The 20,804-nt window shown below is 41.0% G+C and overlaps 1 protein-coding gene across 2 annotated transcripts in view; it reads left to right on the top strand.

The window, feature by feature from the left end:
• Nucleotides 1-20,804, top strand: part of uba7 (ubiquitin-like modifier activating enzyme 7) — a 135,327-nt gene that overhangs the window by 9,111 nt on the left and 105,412 nt on the right. The window contains exons 7-11 of one of the 2 annotated variants that reach the window (XM_080424409.1): nt 3,771-3,868; nt 3,965-4,114; nt 4,681-4,821; nt 6,116-6,232; nt 6,997-7,074. In XM_080424409.1, the coding sequence (XP_080280535.1) occupies nt 3,771-3,868; nt 3,965-4,114; nt 4,681-4,821; nt 6,116-6,232; nt 6,997-7,074 (584 nt within the window). Of the gene's footprint in view, nt 1-3,770; nt 3,869-3,964; nt 4,115-4,680; nt 4,822-6,115; nt 6,233-6,993; nt 7,075-20,804 lie in introns of both variants that reach the window. The other variant, XM_080424408.1, reaches the window with a different exon arrangement.

Genomic DNA, 20,804 nt, shown 5'->3' with positions numbered 1-20,804 from the left:
AGTGTCTGTCTGTCTGTCTGTCCATCCATCCATCCATCCATCCATCCATCCATCCATCTTCAACCGCTTATCCGGAATCAGGTCGTGGGGGTAACAGTTCCAACAGAGATTTCCAGTATTCCCTTTCCAGAGCAACATTAGCCATTTCCTCCTGGGGGATCCCGAGGCGTTCCAAGGCTAGTGTGGAGATCAAATCCCAATCTGGTCCTTGGTCTAACAGGAGGTGTCCTCCCAATGGGACGTGCAGCGAGGACCTCCCTAGGGAGACGCTTGGGAGGTATCCGTACTAAATGCCCGAATCACCTAAACTGGCTCCTCTCCAAGTCAAGGAGCAGCGAGCGATTTTACTCTGAGTCTCTCACAGATAACTGAACTTCTCACCCTATCTCTAAGGGAGAGGCTGGACACCCGTCTGAGAAAACGAATTTTGTCCGCTTGTATCCGCAACCTTATTCTTTCGGTCATGACCCAACTTCATGACCATAGGTGAGAGTAGGAACGAAGAATGCTCGTTATATGAAGAGCTTTGCCTTCTGGCTCAGCTCTCTTTTCGACAGTGCGGTACAGCAACTGCAAAACAGCTCCTGTTGCTCCGATCATTCTTGATCATATATGATGTCAGTACTATGACGTCAGTACTGCATGTCTGCATTTATACTTGTCTGTTTCATGCTTATATTGCCATGCTTATTGCAAGTATGTTTTCTGTGCCCAAATTCTTCTTAGCATGGTTGTTCATAATGAATATATTGACAAATCAGAACCCATATTTTATAGTGTTTTAACCATACCTCAGACTTAGTATACTTATTATCATTACCGAAATCATCAACCTCATTTCCGAAACATACGTATCATTACCGCAACAGGTGTTCATTTAATGTTAATTTAATATATAGGAAAATATAAGTTTTCTTTTAAATACATGTGCAGAATCTATATGTTATGTTCTTTCAGGATTGCCATATCATTTTGAAAACATATCAGGTTTCAATGAAATATCTCAAATATTGGGTTGTAATTTATGAAAGGTGTTGCGGTAATGAGAGAAATCAGTCAAATTCAAATAAAAATTAAAAAATTTACAAATACATATTATTTCACAGTTTAAGTAACTGTGCATGACTGTTAATAATCCATACTTTTTTTGGGCAAAATTATTAGCTTTCCTAATGGTCCTGACGTTTTCAGACTGTTGCGGTAATGAGATTTTTATGGACACGTTTTTGAAAATATGCTCAAAAAAGGTGTTAAATTGTCATTAAATATTTTTAAATTAATATTCACAAACACTTAAGACCTTGTTAATAATGCTTAAAAAATTAATTTCTTGATAAAGGCCTTTTTAAAATTTTCATGCTGAAATTTTTAAAACCAAGTGTTCGTGAGAATGACCCAAATAACCCTTTATGAGCCTACTCATAACATCAGCCTGAGCGTTTTGAACATTGTAGATCGGCTATTTTTGGCAAAGAGACTTGGTGTAGAGGGGCAAAAGGAGGGGGCCTGGTATAGAGTACTGGGGCACTCCGATTAACTAAGAGCCGTTTCACACTCAGGTCCCGGGTGCGCACTCCAGACCGCTTGGCTAGTGTGAATGTAGCGAATCGACCCGCGAAACGGGTAACCGTTCCGTTCCCGAAACCACCTCCGGAGGCAGTTTCGGATCCGGATCATGCGTTTTCGGGTACGGTACGCTGCAATGTGAAAGCAAGCGTACCATTAGACGGAAGTGGCCCGCTATTTGGAATAGGTGACGGTATATAAACTCGACAAAAACAGCCAACAAAAACACTGCTCTTCTAGCCGGTGCTACTGAATGAATGAAAACGCCCCAGAATGCATTGCGCACTTAAGGTGGGCTGGTGCATATTACTCTTAAGGTGGAACATAACAATTGAAATAATAATCAACTTATATTATGGGAGCCTTTCTAACAATTTTACTCATTCAATTCTGAACCGATTCTTAAAATTTAAAATTCTCTATTAGATGTGAAGGGCCTTCTTTCATGTATATCAGTCATGAAACATTGGCGGGTCTCCATCGCGCATTTCAGGTGCGCGAGCAGCGCATATAGTATATCTTGTGGGTATCTTGTGGAGTTTCAGCTACTATGCATCCCAGAAATATATAGCTTATAAGGCTTTGTAATTTGAAATTTGTAAGTAAATATGGTAACTCATTTAGATGTAGGCCTACGTAGGTTTATAGTTTCCCAAGGACTATAGCCGTTTCACTCATGATGCAATTTCTCTTTCATAACAGATACATACATGTGCCAGATAATCCCCACACCAAGAGAGTCAAAAAAGAAAAGACGTTGGATTGATGTACTTTATTTAGACATGAGACATGAGAAACAGTACATGGAAGTACAATTCACAATACAAGGTTTCAGTCATTCAGTCGGACTTCACTGTATAGGCTACTATAGTTGCCTTTTCATAAATGATATATTTTTGTACTTTATAATATTTAGAGAAATTTAAAGTTTCAAATACAAAAGTATTAGTAGTTGTGAAGGTTAGCAAATTGGACATTTAGACTGAATGTTTCCTGTATCCTCATCTTGCGCTAATGCACACAAGTGTTTCACCAGGTTTTATTTGTGTTGTTTCTCATAAGCGTACATCCGTTGTCCGTCAACAACACAGAAGTCTGTGGCTTGACTTCTGTGCGCTCACTGTGTTGAGCGCTCAGTGCGTTCTCCCCGCTTCGGGGCGAGGCTCCCCAAAGACCGTGCACTTACATAGATCGCCTCCCCTCCCCAGCATAGCTCTCCAGCCGCAACCCTATATTTCTGCGTGACGACCACAAACATTGTCGCATAGTTGATGACGTCTGTGTCCACAGAAGAAACACTATGTGCATGCCGCCACCTATAGGATCGGGGGTATACATGCAAGTGTTCTTTGGTGCGATTGGATCTTGGGCAGTGTGAATGCTGGCCAGCCAAGCGTACTCGGGAACGCTTCGATTCAAACGGATCCAGTGAGAAACCGCCCTAAGTGTATAGGGCATAAGTGGTTAAGTCACTTCTTAAAATGTATTTTAATCAAAAGACATTTCCATGATTTTAAATTCTGAAATGGTATTGTTTGATTTTCTTTGTGTTATTATATCTCACTGTACTTAACCCATTAATACCTGGAACTGTGTCATTTTTAGATTTGAGCTAAAAAGCATTATTTTACACTTTGTGCTATTCAAAAATAGCAGATCTACAAGCTCATAGCGCGGCACCGAGTGCCGCGCTACGAGCTTGTAGATCTGCTATTTTAGAAAAATCGTGAAAATGTGTGCAAATCTTTGAATATATATATTTTTAAAGCTTTTTTTTTTTACTAAAATCTTTGCTTCTGGGGGTCCCTGGAACAACATATTTTGATGGGGGTCCGCGGCCAAATACATATAATTTTGGGGGTCCTTGATATGAAAAAGATTGAGCACCACTGATATAGAAACGTACGTTTTTCAGAATACTATTGAGATTTAGGAGACATGTAGAATCGGCTTCAGGTCTCAATGGGTTAAGGCACTTTATCATGTTATATACTATTGCTTAGTTTTATTTTATTTTATTATGTAACACACTTTGTAACCTTGCTTTGATAAGTGATTTATGAATAGTTATTATTATATATACATGTGTCAAAAGGGGACCTTATCTGCACTCAAAATCAGGGATTGTATGTTTCTTGATTAACTGGTTCTTATAATGAGGTGAATCTCTCATACCATATTTAAATGTCCTGTTTTATCACCAGATGCTTACTCCTTCAGCATTGGAGACACTTCAGGTTTCTCTGACTATGAACACGGTGGTGTAGTAACTGAAGCCAAACAGCCTAAAGTACTCACATTTGTAAGTAGTGACATTACCTTCAGTGTAAACTCCTGTCCTCTTGAGATTTAACACCCATTGTCAAGCGATGTAACTACAACTTTCAATGCATTACAGAAACCACTCCATCAGGCCTTATCAGACCCCCAGCTGATTATGATGACTGATTATGGGAAGACAATCAGGCATCAAACCTTGCACCTGGCCTTTCAGGCTCTCCATGGCTTTGTGAAGGAAAAAGAGCGACTTCCTAAGCCTTGGTCAGAGGTCAGTAGATGAGATGAGAGATGTCATGACTGTTGTTACATGGATGTAACATTTTCCAACTTCCTTTTGTTCTTTAACTGAATGGGTTCTCAGATCGCCAAAACTGTTTCCCAGTTTTGCCTCAAGTCATTTCATTTTCACTCTCAATTATCTTTAATGATACATCCCCTCTGTAGAGCCACAGTGTGTGAATATAATAATTACATCATACAAGATATATATTTATCACAATTTGCAGTTGATATGTAGTTTGTATGTAATGTACAACTTTGTACTGTACACTAGTAAAAAGTACAATTGCCTCATGTTGTTGTTTCATTTTTAATAATATGTACCATAACAATTGCCCCATGTTTATTGGCTAGCAGATTAATTGGACAGTGATGATTGGTGACACAATGTAATTTAGAAATGTTTGCAGTTAACATTTTAAACTGGATTACATATCCTGTTGTTCAGAGTGAAGTTACTGTACCTACTAGAGCTCAGTCATGGCATATTCTGAAAGAAAACGTTAAGGAATGCCATTACACCATCTTTCTATTTGCATGTTTACCTGTCAACAGACTGATGCTGATCTACTGGTGTCCATGGTGACACCGTTGGAAGATGAGGATGTGGTGAGATGCTTCTCCTACACATCCCAGGGGGACCTGGCTCCTGTCAATGCCTTCATTGGAGGACTGGCCGCGCAGGAAGTTTTGAAGGTAAGCTCTCAACCGTTTTAATCTCAAGGACCCCCAGTTTACTATGCATTATGGGCACGGACCACCATAACTCTGAGAGCGTACAAACGGAACAGTAAGGGTCCATGGTTGGTTATAATAACACACTCAGAGTTACAACAACACTGACGATTTTATAGTGTAGGGTTTGGAAATGACACAAATGTGTTTTTTACGCACTATATTTGACTGCAAAGTTGCACCGTTTTTTATTCTGGCAGGGCTACATGTTTATGGTACTACTAAATGATATGCGTTGGCCGGGAAGGCAGCTATGCTCACCACTATAGCACCAACGCTTTATTACCATATGAGAGAGAGAGCCTCCCTATCAAGAGAGGGGGAAGGGAGAGAGACATTAGTCTTAACCATTAGGTCAACATTTGTGTCAGATCCTGTGTCTAGGTGAGACCTGACCTTTGACACAATCTAAATGTCTCAATAGAAGAGCAGGGAGACAAAATACAGCCACCCAATTGTATAAGTTATATTGTATTAACATACTCTGTCTACCATACAGATTGGACAACATTACATTTTATTCATTAAAAAAAGTTACATGGTGCCGCTTTAAGTCAAACTATAAGGTAAGACACTCCTGCTGAATTATTATTCAACTTAGTAAAAGTTGCTGAGTAAAATGTATGCTTGAGTTGAAATACTGGAGTACATGGAAATACTAAAGTATTCAAAAATAAATAAAAAAAAAATTACAAAGGATGTTTACTATACATTGCTGTATGTAGGCATTTTTCCAAAAAAGGTTTTCCAGAAGAAGAAAAAATAAAAAGTTGAAAATAGCCGATGCAACACTTTATGAGCTTGTAGATCTGTTATTTCCCACTATATTTGAAATATGGCATACATGGTTGATTCATGGAGCACGCTTCATGTGCCCTACCAAATAGGGGCCTTACGAAGACCCCCATAGTACATGAAAGCACATCCAAAACAACAGGTGGTGGAGGGTGAGCAGCCATCTGAAAAGCAGCAGCGACAGCAGTAAGCACAGAGCAGTAAAGCAGCAGCAAACAGCAAGCAGTAATGAGCAATGCAAACTTTCGTTTAAACAGGGCACTCTATTATTGAAGTGAGTATGTGATTGGATGAGAATAGAAGCATATGGAGCTGACACCGACCAATGTTCAGCTACCAGCAAACTGCACAGTTTCCTGACTGAACTTGCTCTGTGCATGTACCATCTGTGTCATTTCGTCAGAATATAATGTAAATAATATTTGATGTACAGTATATTGTCTCCATTGTTTCCCTGTAGGCCTGCAGTGGGAAGTTCACACCTCTTCAGCAGTGGCTGTATTTTGATGCATTGGAATGCCTCCCTGAAGACCATGAAGAAATGAAAGAACAACTGACGCAGAGCAGCTGTTCTTTAGTAAGACTTTGTTACTTTGTTGAGGTTGGGCTAACCCTGAGTTCTTGGAACCCAGAAGTTGAAATCAGAGGGTGTACTTTCAAAATTGTTCTACAATAGTGAAAATAGCAGATCTACAAGCTCAAGATGCGCTTGTAGATCGGCAATTTCCACAAATGTTTTTTACGAGTTTGTTTTATTATAATGGAAACGTAAACAGAAAAAATAAAACCCACAGAACAGGCAGGCTCCCATTGTATTTATCTTCTTTTTTAAATACCAATCCTTCGGGATACCGCACACGCTCACAAGCTTATATTTCTCTTAAAATTCCCCGAATGAATAGCGAACAAGGAAAATCTGCTTTTTCATTTTATGGCCCTGACAAATGGAACAAACTCCAGGTCTCTCTGAAACTGGATAGTCTAATCTCCATAGAGTCTTTTAAGGTTCTTCTCAACGAGGTATCACATAAAGAATGTACCTGTTTTGCACATCCATTGTGATTTTACATCATGTGTATTCTCTATATTCTCTGTATTATTATTATTATTATTTTCTTTCATGTTCTTCTATACTATATCTTACTTCACTGTTTATTGTTTTCTATTGCATATACTGTATCTGTGTTGTACTCAGGGCGTCCTCGCAAAAGAGAGCTTGCTCTCAACGGACTACCCTGAATAAATAAAGGTCAATAAAAAATAAAAAACTTAAAGGACCACTTCACCCATTTTCAACCTATGTTCATATAATTGTTCCTCTGTTGGTCTCTGTTGCAGAAGGACACACGATATGATGGACAGATCTCTGTGTTCGGGTCAGGCTTCCAGGAGAGACTTCTGCAGCAGAAGTATTTCCTGGTGAGTGTATTTCTAATCTTTGCCCAGAAGGGGGCAGACTCTGCATGTCAAAAAAAGAAGAAAAAAGAACAGGCTCCATCTGTGTTTTCCTCTGATCAGTACTTTGTGTAATTTTAAGATTTCTTTGGCTATTCAAAAATAGCAGATCTACAAGCTCGTAGCTCGGCACTCGGTGCCGCGCTACGAGCTTGTAAATCTGCTATTTTTGAAAAATCTTGAAAATGTGTGCAAATCTTTGAATGTACGTTTTTTAAAGCGAACATTTTTAACTAAAATCTTTGCCTCTGGCTGATTCTACAAATGTCTTCTAAATCCTAAGTTGGCCCCCAAAATGATATGTATTTGGCCGCAGACCCCCATCTAAAATATGTTGTTCCAGGGACCTACAAACTACATATCAACTGGTGCATAACTATTAGTTAAAATTTTCATATGAGAAAGTGTCATCATGGCCAAAATTGGAGAGATGAATCTCATTGAGGCACACCGTTAAATGGCAAATTATCTGTTGTGTGTATATAAGTGTAGGACTGTGGTTCTCAAACTTTTCTGGACCAGGGCCCATTTGAACATTTAAATGAATCTTTCCTGGGTGGGCTTGAACCACCATCCTCTCGGTTAACAGCCGAGCGCGCTAACCATTTGCGCCACAGAGACTGATAGCAAGTTATTTTAAAAAGAAAAAATTCTGGTTTGGTACAGTCCAGTCTAAAAATAGGTTTAGGTTTGCTATAAGAAAATATTTTGAAAACACACCTGCATACGAACTTGTAATAGCAACTCTGGTGGGACTCGAACCGAAACCTTTAAAGCTCTCCAACTGGTGTAATCTAACCCTACGTTCTGTGAGTGCAGGATTATCGTCTGTAGCTGCACAGAATTCAAATGAATCGTCCCTGGGTGGGCTTGAACCACCATCCTCTCGGTTAACAGCCGAGCGCGCTAACCAATTGCGCCACAGAGACTGATAGCAATTTAAAAAAGAAAAAAATCTGGTTTGGTACAGTCCAGTCTAAAACTAGGTTTAGGTTTGCTTTATGAAAATATTTTGAAAACACAACTGCATACGAACTTGTAATAGCAGCTCTGGTGGGACTCGAACCCAAACCTTTAAAGCTCTCCAACTGGTGTAATCTAACTTTACGTTCTGTGAGCGTGGGCTTATCGTCTGTAGCTACACAGAATTTAAATTAATTGTCCCTGGGAGGGCTTGAACCACCATCCTCTCGGTTAACAGCCGAGCGCGCTAACCAATTGCGCCACAGAGACTGATAGCAAGTGATTTTAAAAAGAAAAAATTCTGGTTTGGTACAGTCTAGTCTAAAAATAGATTTAGGTTTGCTATAAGAAAATATTTTGAAAACACACCTGCATACGAACTTGTAATAGCAACTCTGGTGGGACTCGAACACAAACCTTTAAAGCTCTCCAACTTGTGTAATCTAACCCTACGTTCTGTGAGTGCAGGCTTATCGTCTGTAGCTACACAGCATTTAAATGAATCGTCCCTGGGTGGGCTTGAACCACCATCCTCTCGGTTAACAGCCGAGCACGCTAACCAATTGCGCCACAGAGACTGATAGCAAGTGATTTTAAAAAGAAACAATTCCGGTTTGGTACAGTCCGGTCTAAAAATAGGTTTAGGTTTGCTATAAGAAAATATTTTGAAAACACACCTGCATGAGAACTTGTAATAGCAACTCAGGCGGGACTCGAACCCAAACCTTTAAAGCTCTCCAATTGGTGTAATCTAACCCTACGTTCTGTGAGTGCAGGATTATCGTCTGTAGCTGCACAGAATTCAAATGAGTCGTCCCTGGGTGGGCTTGAACCACCATCTTCTCGGTTAACAGCCTAGCACGCTAACCAATTGCGCCACAGAGACTGATAGCAAGTGATTCTAAAAAGAAACAATTCTGGTTTGGTACAGTCCGGTCTAAAAATAGGTTTAGGTTTGCTATAAGAAAATATTTTGAAAAAACACCTGCATAAGAACTTGTAATAGCAACTCTGGGGGGACTCGAACCCAAAACTTTAAAGCTCTCCAACTTGTGTAATCTAACCCTACGTTCTGTGAGTGCAGGCTTATCGTCTGTAGCTGCACAGAATTTAAATGAATCGTCCCTGGGTAAGCTTGAACCACCATCCTCTCGGTTAACAGCCGAGCGCGCTAACCAATTGCGCCACAGAGACTGATAGCAAGTGATTTTAAAAAGAAAAAATTCTGGTTTGGTACAGTCTAGTCTAAAAATAGGTTTAGGTTTGCTATAAGAAAATATTTTGAAAACACACCCGCATACGAACTTGTAATAGCAACTCTGGTGGGACTCGAACCCAAACCTTTAAGGCTCTCCAACTTGTGTAATCTAACCCTACGTTCTATGAGTGCAGGCTTATCGTCTGTAGCTGCACAGAATTTAAATGAATCGTCCCTGGGTGGGCTTGAACCACCATCCTCTCGGTTAACAGCCGAGCGCGCTAACCAATTGCGCCACAGAGACTGATAGCAAGTGATTTTAAAAAGAGAAAAATCTGGTTTGGTACAGTCTAGTCTAAAAATAGGTTTAGGTTTGTTATAACAAAATATTTTGAAAACACACCCGCATACGAACTTGTAATAGCAACTCTGGTGGGACTCAAACCCAAACCTTCAAAGCTCTCCAACTTGTGTAATCTAACCCTACATTCTGTGAGTGCAGGCTTATCGTCTGTAGTTGCACAGAATTCAAATGAGACGTCCCTGGGTGGGCTTGAACCACCATTCTCTCCGTTAACAGCCGAGCGCGCTAACCAATTGCGCCACAGAGACTGATAGCAAGTGATTTTAAAAAGAAACAATTCCGGTTTGGTACAGTCCGGTCTAAAAATAGGTTTAGGTTTGCTATAAGAAAATATTTTGAAAACACACCTGCATACGAACTTGTAATAGCAACTCTGGTGGGACTCGAACCCAAACCTTTAAAGCTCTCCAATTGGTGTAATGTAACCCTACGTTCTGTGAGTGCAGGCTTATCGTCTGTAGCTGCACAGAATTTAAATGAATCGTCCCTGGGTGGGCTTGAACCACCATCCTCTCGGTTAACAGCCGAGCGAGCTAACCAATTGCGCCACAGAGACTGATAGCAATTTTAAAAAGAAAGAATTCTGGTTTGGTACAGTCCAGTCTAAAACTAGGTTTAGGTTTGCTATATGAAAATATTTTGAAAACACCTGCATACGAACTTGTAATAGCAACTCTGGTGGGACTCGAACCCAAACCTTTAAAGCTCTCCAACTGGTGTAATCTAACTTTACGTTCTGTGAGCGTGGGCTTATCGTCTGTAGCTACACAGAATTTAAATTAATCGTCCCTGGGTGGGCTTGAACCACCATCCTCTCGGTTAACAGCCGAGCGCGCTAACCAATTGCGCCACAGAGACTGATAGCAAGTTATTTTAAAAAGAAAAAATTCTGGTTTTGTACAGTCTAGTCTAAAAATAGATTTAGGTTTGCTATAAGAAAATATTTTGAAAACACACCTGCATACGAACTTGTAATAGCAACTCTGGTGGGACTCGAACACAAACCTTTAAAGCTCTCCAACTTGTGTAATCTAACCCTACGTTCTGTGAGTGCAGGCTTATCGTCTGTAGCTACACAGCATTTAAATGAATCGTCCCTGGGTGGGCTTGAACCACCATCCTCTCGGTTAACAGCCGAGCACGCTAACCAATTGCGCCACAGAGACTGATAGCAAGTGATTTTAAAAAGAAACAATTCCGGTTTGGTACAGTCCGGTCTAAAAATAGGTTTAGGTTTGCTATAAGAAAATATTTTGAAAACACACCTGCATGAGAACTTGTAATAGCAACTCAGGCGGGACTCGAACCCAAACCTTTAAAGCTCTCCAATTGGTGTAATCTAACCCTACGTTCTGTGAGTGCAGGATTATCGTCTGTAGCTGCACAGAATTCAAATGAGTCGTCCCTGGGTGGGCTTGAACCACCATCTTCTTGGTTAACAGCCTAGCACGCTAACCAATTGCGCCACAGAGACTGATAGCAAGTGATTCTAAAAAGAAACAATTCTGGTTTGGTACAGTCCGGTCTAAAAATAGGTTTAGGTTTGCTATAAGAAAATATTTTGAAAAAACACCTGCATAAGAACTTGTAATAGCAACTCTGGGGGGACTCGAACCCAAAACTTTAAAGCTCTCCAACTTGTGTAATCTAACCCTACGTTCTGTGAGTGCAGGCTTATCGTCTGTAGCTGCACAGAATTTAAATGAATCGTCCCTGGGTAAGCTTGAACCACCATCCTCTCGGTTAACAGCCGAGCGCGCTAACCAATTGCGCCACAGAGACTGATAGCAAGTGATTTTAAAAAGAAAAAATTCTGGTTTGGTACAGTCTAGTCTAAAAATAGGTTTAGGTTTGCTATAAGAAAATATTTTGAAAACACACCCGCATACGAACTTGTAATAGCAACTCTGGTGGGACTCGAACCCAAACCTTTAATGCTCTCCAACTTGTGTAATCTAACCCTACGTTCTATGAGTGCAGGCTTATCGTCTGTAGCTGCACAGAATTTAAATGAATCGTCCCTGGGTGGGCTTGAACCACCATCCTCTCGGTTAACAGCCGAGCGCGCTAACCAATTGCGCCACAGAGACTGATAGCAAGTGATTTTAAAAAGAGAAAAATCTGGTTTGGTACAGTCTAGTCTAAAAATAGGTTTAGGTTTGTTATAACAAAATATTTTGAAAACACACCAGCATACGAACTTGTAATAGCAACTCTGGTGGGACTCGAACCCAAACCTTCAAAGCTCTCCAACTTGTGTAATCTAACCCTACATTCTGTGAGTGCAGGCTTATCGTCTGTAGTTGCACAGAATTCAAATGAGACGTCCCTGGGTGGGCTTGAACCACCATTCTCTCCGTTAACAGCCGAGCGCGCTAACCAATTGCGCCACAGAGACTGATAGCAAGTGATTTTAAAAAGAAACAATTCCGGTTTGGTACAGTCCGGTCTAAAAATAGGTTTAGGTTTGCTATAAGAAAATATTTTGAAAACACACCTGCATACGAGCTTGTAATAGCAACTCTGGTGGGACTCGAACCCAAACCTTTAAAGCTCTCCAATTGGTGTAATGTAACCCTACGTTCTGTGAGTGCAGGCTTATCGTCTGTAGCTGCACAGAATTTAAATGAATCGTCCCTGGGTGGGCTTGAACCACCATCCTCTCGGTTAACAGCCGAGCGCGCTAACCAATTGCGCCACAGAGACTGATAGCAATTTTAAAAAGAAAAAATTCTGGTTTGGTACAGTCCAGTCTAAAACTAGGTTTAGGTTTGCTATATGAAAATGTTTTGAAAACACCTGCATACGAACTTGTAATAGCAACTCTGGTGGGACTCGAACCCAAACCTTTAAAGCTCTCCAACTGGTGTAATCTAACTTTACGTTCTGTGAGCGTGGGCTTATCGTCTGTAGCTACACAGAATTTAAATTAATCGTCCCTGGGTGGGCTTGAACCACCATCCTCTCGGTTAACAGCCGAGCGCGCTAACCAATTGCGCCACAGAGACTGATAGCAAGTTATTTTAAAAAGAAAAAATTCTGGTTTTGTACAGTCTAGTCTAAAAATAGATTTAGGTTTGCTATAAGAAAATATTTTGAAAACACACCTGCATACGAACTTGTAATAGCAACTCTGGTGGGACTCGAACACAAACCTTTAAAGCTCTCCAACTTGTGTAATCTAACCCTACGTTCTGTGAGTGCAGGCTTATCGTCTGTAGCTACACAGCATTTAAATGAATCGTCCCTGGGTGGGATTGAACCACCATCCTCTCGGTTAACAGCCGCGCGCGCTAACCAATTGCGCCACAGAGACTGATAGCAAGTGATTTTAAAAAGAAAAAATTCTGGTTTGGTACAGTCTAGTCTAAAAATAGGTTTAGGTTTGCTATAAGAAAATATTTTGAAAACACACCTGCATAAGAACTTGTAATAGCAACTCAGGTGGGACTCGAACCCAACCCTTTATGCTCTCCAATTGGTGTAATCTAACCCTACGTTCTGTGAGTGCAGGATTATCGTCTGTAGCTGCACAGAATTCAATTGAATCGTCCCTGGGTGGGCTTGAACCACCATCCTCTCGGTTAACAGCCGAGCGCGCTAACCAATTGCGCCACAGAGACTGATAGCAATTTTAAAAAGAAAAGATTCTGGTTTGGTACAGTCCAGTCTAAAACTAGGTTTAGGTTTGCTATATGAAAATATTTTGAAAAAACACCCGCATACGAACCTGTAATAGCAACTCTGGTGGGACTCGAACACAAACCTTTAAAGCTCTCCAACTTGTGTAATCTAACCCTACGTTCTGTGAGTGCAGGCTTATCGTCTGTAGCTACACAGCATTTAAATGAATCGTCCCTGGGTGGGCTTGAACCACCATCCTCTCGGTTAACAGCCGAGCGCGCTAACCAATTGCGCCACAGAGACTGATAGCAAGTGATTTTAAAAAGAAAAAATTCTGGTTTGGTACAGTCTAGTCTAAAAATAGTTTTAGGTTTGCTATAAGAAAATATTTTGAAAACACACCTGCATAAGAACTTGTAATAGGAACTCAGGTGGGACTCGAACCCAAACCTTTATGCTCTCCAATTGGTGTAATCTAACCCTACGTTCTGTGAGTGCAGGATTATCGTCTGTAGCTGCACAGAATTCAAATGAATCGTCCCTGGGTGGGCTTGAACCACCATCCTCTCGGTTAACAGCCGAGCTCGCTAACCAATTGCGCCACAGAAACTGATAGCAAGTGATTTTAAAAAGAAAAAATTCTGGTTTGGTACAGTCTAGTCTAAAAACAGGTTTAGGTTTGCTATAAGAAAATATTTAGTTACACACCTGCATACGAACTTGTAATAGCAACTGTGGTGGGACTCGAACACAAACCTTTAAAGCTCTCCAACTTGTGTAATGTAACCCTACGTTCTTTGAGTGCAGGCTTATCGTCTGTAGCTGCACAGAATTTAAATGAATCGTCCCTGGGTGGGCTAGAACCACCATCTTCTCGGTTAACAGCCGAGCGGGCTAACCAATTGCGCCACAGAGACTGGTAGCGAGTGATTTTTAAAAGAAAAAATTCTGGTTTGGTACAGTCTAGTCTAAAAATAGGTTTAGGTTTGCTATAAGAAAATATTTTGAAAACACACCTGCATACAAACTTGTATTAGCAACTCTGGTGGGACTCGAACCCAAACCTTTAAAGCTCTCCAACTTGTGTAATCTAACCCTACGTTCTGTGAGTGCAGGCTTATCGTCTGTAGCTACACAGCATTTAAATGAATCGTCCCTGGGTGGGCTTGAACCACCATCCTCTCGGTTAACAGCCGAGCGCGCTAACCAATTGCGCCACAGAGACTGATAGCAAGTGATTTTAAAAAGAAAAATTCTGGTTTGGTACAGTCTAGTCTAAAAATAGGTTTAGGTTTGCTATAAGAAAATATTTTGAAAACACACCTGCATAAGAACTTGTAATAGCAACTCAGGTGGGACTCGAAACCAAACCTTTATGCTCTCCAATTGGTGTAATCTAACCCTACGTTCTGTGAGTGCAGGATTATCGTCTGTAGCTGCACAGAATTCAATTGAATCGTCCCTGGGTGGGCTTGAACCACCATCCTCTCGGTTAACAGCCGAGCGCGCTAACCAATTGCGCCACAGAGACTGATAGCAATTTTAAAAAGAAAGAATTCTGGTTTGGTACAGTCCAGTCTAAAACTAGGTTTAGGTTTGCTATATGAAAATATTTTGAAAAAACACCCGCATACGAACTTGTAATAGCAACTCTGGTGGGACTCGAACACAAACCTTTAAAGCTCTCCAACTTGTGTAATCTAACCCTACTTTCTGTGAGTGCAGGCTTATCGTCTGTAGCTACACAGCATTTAAATGAATCGTACCTGGGTGGGTTTGAACCAGCATCCTCTCGGTTAACAGCCGAGCGCGCTAACCAATTGCGCCACAGAGACTGATAGCAAGTGATTTTAAAAAGAAATAATTCTGGTTTGGTACAGTCTAGTCTAAAAATAGGTTTAGGTTTGCTATAAGAAAATATTTTGAAAACACACCTGCATAAGAACTTGTAATAGGAACTCAGGTGGGACTCGAACCCAAACCTTTATGCTCTCCAATTGTTGTAATCTAACCCTACGTTCTGTGAGTGCAGGATTATCGTCTGTAGCTGCACAGAATTCAAATGAATCGTCCCTGGGTGGGCTTGAACTACCATCCTCTCGGTTAACAGCCGAGCGCGCTAACCAATTGCGCCACAGAGACTGATAGCAAGTGATTTTAAAAAGAAAAAATTCTGGTTTGGTACAGTCCAGTCTAAAACTAGGTTTAGGTTTGCTATATGAAAATATTTTGAAAACACCTGCATACGAACTTGTAATAGCAACTCTGGTGGGACTCGAAACCAAACCTTTAAAGCTCTCCAACTGGTGTAATCTAACTTTACGTTCTGTGAGCGTGGGCTTATCGTCTGTAGCTACACAGAATTTAAATTAATCGTCCCTGGGTGGGCTTGAACCACCATCCTCTCGGTTAACAGCCGAGCGCGCTAACCAATTGCGCCACAGAGACTGATAGCAAGTGATTTTAAAAAGAAAAAATTCTGGTTTGGTACAGTCTAGTCTAAAAATAGATTTAGGTTTGCTATAAGAAAATATTTTGAAAACACACCTGCATAAGAACTTGTAATAGGAACTCAGGTGGGACTCGAACCCAAACCTTTATGCTCTCCAATTGGTGTAATCTAACCCTACGTTCTGTGAGTGCAGGATTATCATCTTTAGCTGCACAGAATTCAAATGAATCGTCCCTGGTGGGCTTGAACCACCATCCTCTCGGTTAAGAGCCGAGCTCGCTAACCAATTGCGCCACAGAAACTGATAGCAAGTGATTTTAAAAAGAAAAAATTCTGGTTTGGTACAGTCTAGTCTAAAAATAGGTTTAGGTTTGCTATAAGAAAATATTTTGAAAACACACCTGCATACGAACTTGTAATAGCAACTGTGGTGGGACTCGAACACAAACCTTTAAAGCTCTCCAACTTGTGTAATGTAACCCTACGTTCTTTGAGTGCAGGCTTATCGTCTGTAGCTGCACAGAATTTAAATGAATCGTCCCTGGGTGGGCTTGAACCACCATCCTCTCGGTTAACAGCCGAGCGCGCTAACCAATTGCGCCACAGAGACTGATAGCGAGTGATTTTTAAAAGAAAAAATTCTGGTTTGGTACAGTCTAGTCTAAAAATAGGTTTAGGTTTGCTATAAGAAAATATTTTGAAAACACACCTGCATACAAACTTGTAATAGCAACTCTGGTGGGACTCGAACCCAAACCTTTAAAGTTCTCCAACTTGTGTAATCTAACCCTACGTTCTGTGAGTGCAGGCTTATCGTCTGTAGCTACACAGCATTTAAATGAATCGTCCCTGGGTGGGCTTGAACCACCATCCTCTCGGTTAACAGCCGAGCGCGCTAACCAATTGCGCCACAGAGACTGATAGCAAGTGATTTTAAAGAGAAAAAATTCTGGTTTGGTACAGTCCAGTCTAAAACTAGGTTTAGGTTTGCTATATGAAAATATTTTGAAAACACCTGCATACGAACTTGTAATAGCAACTCTGGTGGGACTCGAACCCAAACCTTTAAAGCTCTCCAACTGGTGTAATCTAACTTTACGTTCTGTGAGCGTGGGCTTATCGTCTGTAGCTACACAGAATTTAAATTAATCGTCCCTGGGTGGGCTTGAACCACCATCCTCTCGGTTAACAGCCGAGCGCGCTAACCAATTGCGCCACAGAGACTGATAGCAAGTGATTTTAAAAAGAAAAAATTCTGGTTTGGTACAGTCTAGTCTAAAAATAGATTTAGGTTTGCTATAAGAAAATATTTTGAAAACACACCTGCATACGAACTTGTAATAGCAACTCTGGTGGGACTCGAACACAAACCTTTAAAGCTCTCCAACTTGTGTAATGTAACCCTACGTTCTTTGAGTGCAGGCTTATCGTCTGTAGCTGCACAGAATTTAAATGAATCGTCCCTGGGTGGGCTTGAACCACCATCCTCTCGGTTAACAGCCGAGCGCGCTAACCAATTGCGCCACAGAGACTGATAGCGAGTGATTTTTAAAAGAAAAAATTCTGGTTTGGTACAGTCTAGTCTAAAAATAGGTTTAGGTTTGCTATAAGAAAATATTTTGAAAACACACCTGCATACAAACTTGTAATAGCAACTCTGGTGGGACTCGAACCCAAACCTTTAAAGCTCTCCAACTTGTGTAATCTAACCCTACGTTCTGTGAGTGCAGGCTTATCGTCTGTAGCTACACAGCATTTAAATGAATCGTCCCTGGGTGGGCTTGAACCACCATCCTCTCGGTTAACAGCCGAGCGCGCTAACCAATTGCGCCACAGAGACTGATAGCAAGTGATTTTAAAGAGAAAAAATTCTGGTTTGGTACAGTCCAGTCTAAAACTAGGTTTAGGTTTGCTATATGAAAATATTTTGAAAACACCTGCATACGAACTTGTAATAGCAACTCTGGTGGGACTCGAACCCAAACCTTTAAAGCTCTCCAACTGGTGTAATCTAACTTTACGTTCTGTGAGCGTGGGCTTATCGTCTGTAGCTACACAGAATTTAAATTAATCGTCCCTGGGTGGGCTTGAACCACCATCCTCTCGGTTAACAGCCGAGCGCGCTAACCAATTGCGCCACAGAGACTGATAGCAAGTGATTTTAAAAAGAAAAAATTCTGGTTTGGTACAGTCTAGTCTAAAAATAGATTTAGGTTTGCTATAAGAAAATATTTTGAAAACACACCTGCATACGAACTTGTAATAGCAACTCTGGTGGGACTCGAACACAAACCTTTAAAGCTCTCCAACTTGTGTAATCTAACCCTACGTTCTGTGAGTGCAGGCTTATCGTCTGTAGCTACACAGCATTTAAATGAATCGTCCCTGGGTGGGCTTGAACCACCATCCTCTCGGTTAACAGCCGAGCGCGCTAACCAATTGCGCCACAGAGACTGATAGCAAGTGATTTTAAAAAGAAAAAATTCTGGTTTGGTACAGTCTAGTCTAAAAATAGGTTTAGGTTTGCTATAAGAAAATATTTTGAAAACACACCTGCATAAGAACTTGTAATAGGAACTCAGGTGGGACTCGAACCCAAACCTTTATGCTCTCCAATTGGTGTAATCTAACCCTACGTTCTGTGAGTGCAGGATTATCATCTGTAGCTGCACAGAATTCAAATGAATCGTCCCTGGGTGGGTTTGAACCACCATCCTCTCGGTTAACAGCCGAGCTCGCTAACCAATTGTGCCACAGAAACTGATAGCAAGTGATTTTAAAAAGAAAAAATTCTGGTTTGGTACAGTCTAGTCTAAAAATAGGTTTAGGTTTGCTATAAGAAAATATTTTGAAAACACACCTGCATACGAACTTGTAATAGCAACTGTGGTGGGACTCGAACACAAACCTTTAAAGCTCTCCAACTTGTGTAATGTAACCCTACGTTCTTTGAGTGCAGGCTTATCGTCTGTAGCTGCACAGAATTTAAATGAATCATCCCTGGGTGGGCTTGAACCACCATCCTCTCGGTTAACAGCCGAGCGCGCTAACCAATTGCGCCACAGAGACTGATAGCAAGTGATTTGAAAAAGAAAAAATTCTGGTTTGGTACAGTCTAGTCTAAAAATAGGTTTAGGTTTGCTATAAGAAAATATTTTGAAAACACACCTGCATAAGAACTTGTAATAGCAACTCAGGTGGGACTCGAAACCAAACCTTTATGGTCTCCAATTGGTGTAATCTAACCCTACGTTCTGTGAGTGCAGGATTATCGTCTGTAGCTGCACAGAATTCAATTGAATCGTCCCTGGGTGGGCTTGAACCACCATCCTCTCGGTTAACAGCCGAGCGCGCTAACCAATTGCGCCACAGAGACTGATAGCAATTTTAAAAAGAAAGAATTCTGGTTTGGTACAGTCCAGTCTAAAACTAGGTTTAGGTTTGCTATATGAAAATATTTTGAAAAAACACCCGCATACGAACTTGTAATAGCAACGCTGGTGGGACTCGAACACAAACCTTTAAAGCTCTCCAACTTGTGTAATCTAACCCTACTTTCTGTGAGTGCAGGCTTATCGTCTGTAGCTACACAGCATTTAAATGAATCGTCCCTGGGTGGGCTTGAACCACCATCCTCTCGGTTAACAGCCGAGCGCGCTAACCAATTGCGCCACAGAGACTGCTAGCAAGTGATTTTAAAAAGAAAAAATTCTGGTTTGGTACAGCCTAGTCTAAAAATAGGTTTAGGTTTGCTATAAGAAAATATTTTGAAAACACACCTGCATAAGAACTTGTAATAGGAACTCAGGTGGGACTCGAACACAAACCTTTATGCTCTCCAATTGGTGTAATCTAACACTACGTTCTGTGAGTGCAGGATTATCGTCTGTAGCTGCACAGAATTCAAATGAATCGTCCCTGGGTGGGCTTGAACCACCATCCTCTCGGTTAACAGCCGAGCGCGCTAACCAATTGCGCCACAGAGACTGATAGCAAGTGATTTTAAAAAGAAAAAATTCTGGTTTGGTACAGTCTAGTCTAAAAATAGGTTTAGGTTTGCTATAAGAAAATATTTTGAAAACACACCTGCATACGAACTTGTAATAGCAACTCTGGTGGGACTCGAACCCAAACCTTTAAAGCTCTCCAATTGGTGTACCCTACGTTCTGTGAGTGCAGGCTTATCGTCTGTAGCTACACAGCATTTAAATGAATCGTCCCTGGGTGGGCTTGAACCACCATCCTCTCGGTTAACAGCCGAGCGCGCTAACCAATTGCGCCACAGAGACTGATAGCAAGTGATTTTAAAAAGAAAAAATTCTGGTTTGGTACAGTCTAGTCTAAAAATAGGTTTAGGTTTGCTATAAGAAAATATTTTGAAAACACACCTGCATAAGAACTTGTAATAGGAACTCAGGTGGGACTCGAACCCAAACCTTTATGCTCTCCAATTGGTGTAATCTAACCCTACGTTCTGTGAGTGCAGGATTATCATCTGTAGCTGCACAGAATTCAAATGAATCGTCCCTGGGTGGGCTTGAACCACCATCCTCTCGGTTAACAGCCGAGCGCGCTAACCAATTGCGCCACAGAGACTGATAGCAAGTGATTTTAAAAAGAAAAAATTCTGGTTTGGTACAGCCTAGTCTAAAAATAGGTTTAGGTTTGCTATAAGAAAATATTTTGAAAACACACCTGCATAAGAACTTGTAATAAGAACTCAGGTGGGACTCGAACACAAACCTTTATGCTCTCCAATTGGTGTAATCTAACCCTACGTTCTGTGAGTGCAGGATTATCGTCTGTAGCTGCACAGAATTCAAATGAATCGTCCCTGGGTGGGCTTGAACCACCATCCTCTCGGTTAACAGCCGAGCGCGCTAACCAATTGCGCCACAGAGACTGATAGCAAGTGATTTTAAAAAGAAAAAATTCTGGTTTGGTACAGTCTAGTCTAAAAATAGGTTTAGGTTTGCTATAAGAAAATATTTTGAAAACACACCTGCATACGAACTTGTAATAGCAACTCTGGTGGGACTCGAACCCAAACCTTTAAAGCTCTCCAATTGGTGTACCCTACGTTCTGTGAGTGC

This window comes from Gymnoscopelus braueri, assembly GCF_963280865.1.
Source record: "Gymnoscopelus braueri genome assembly, chromosome: 3".
Taxonomy (NCBI): Eukaryota; Metazoa; Chordata; class Actinopteri; order Myctophiformes; family Myctophidae; genus Gymnoscopelus; species Gymnoscopelus braueri.
The sequence above is the reverse complement of the archived record's forward strand: the minus strand, read 5'-3'. Positions and strand labels throughout refer to the sequence as shown.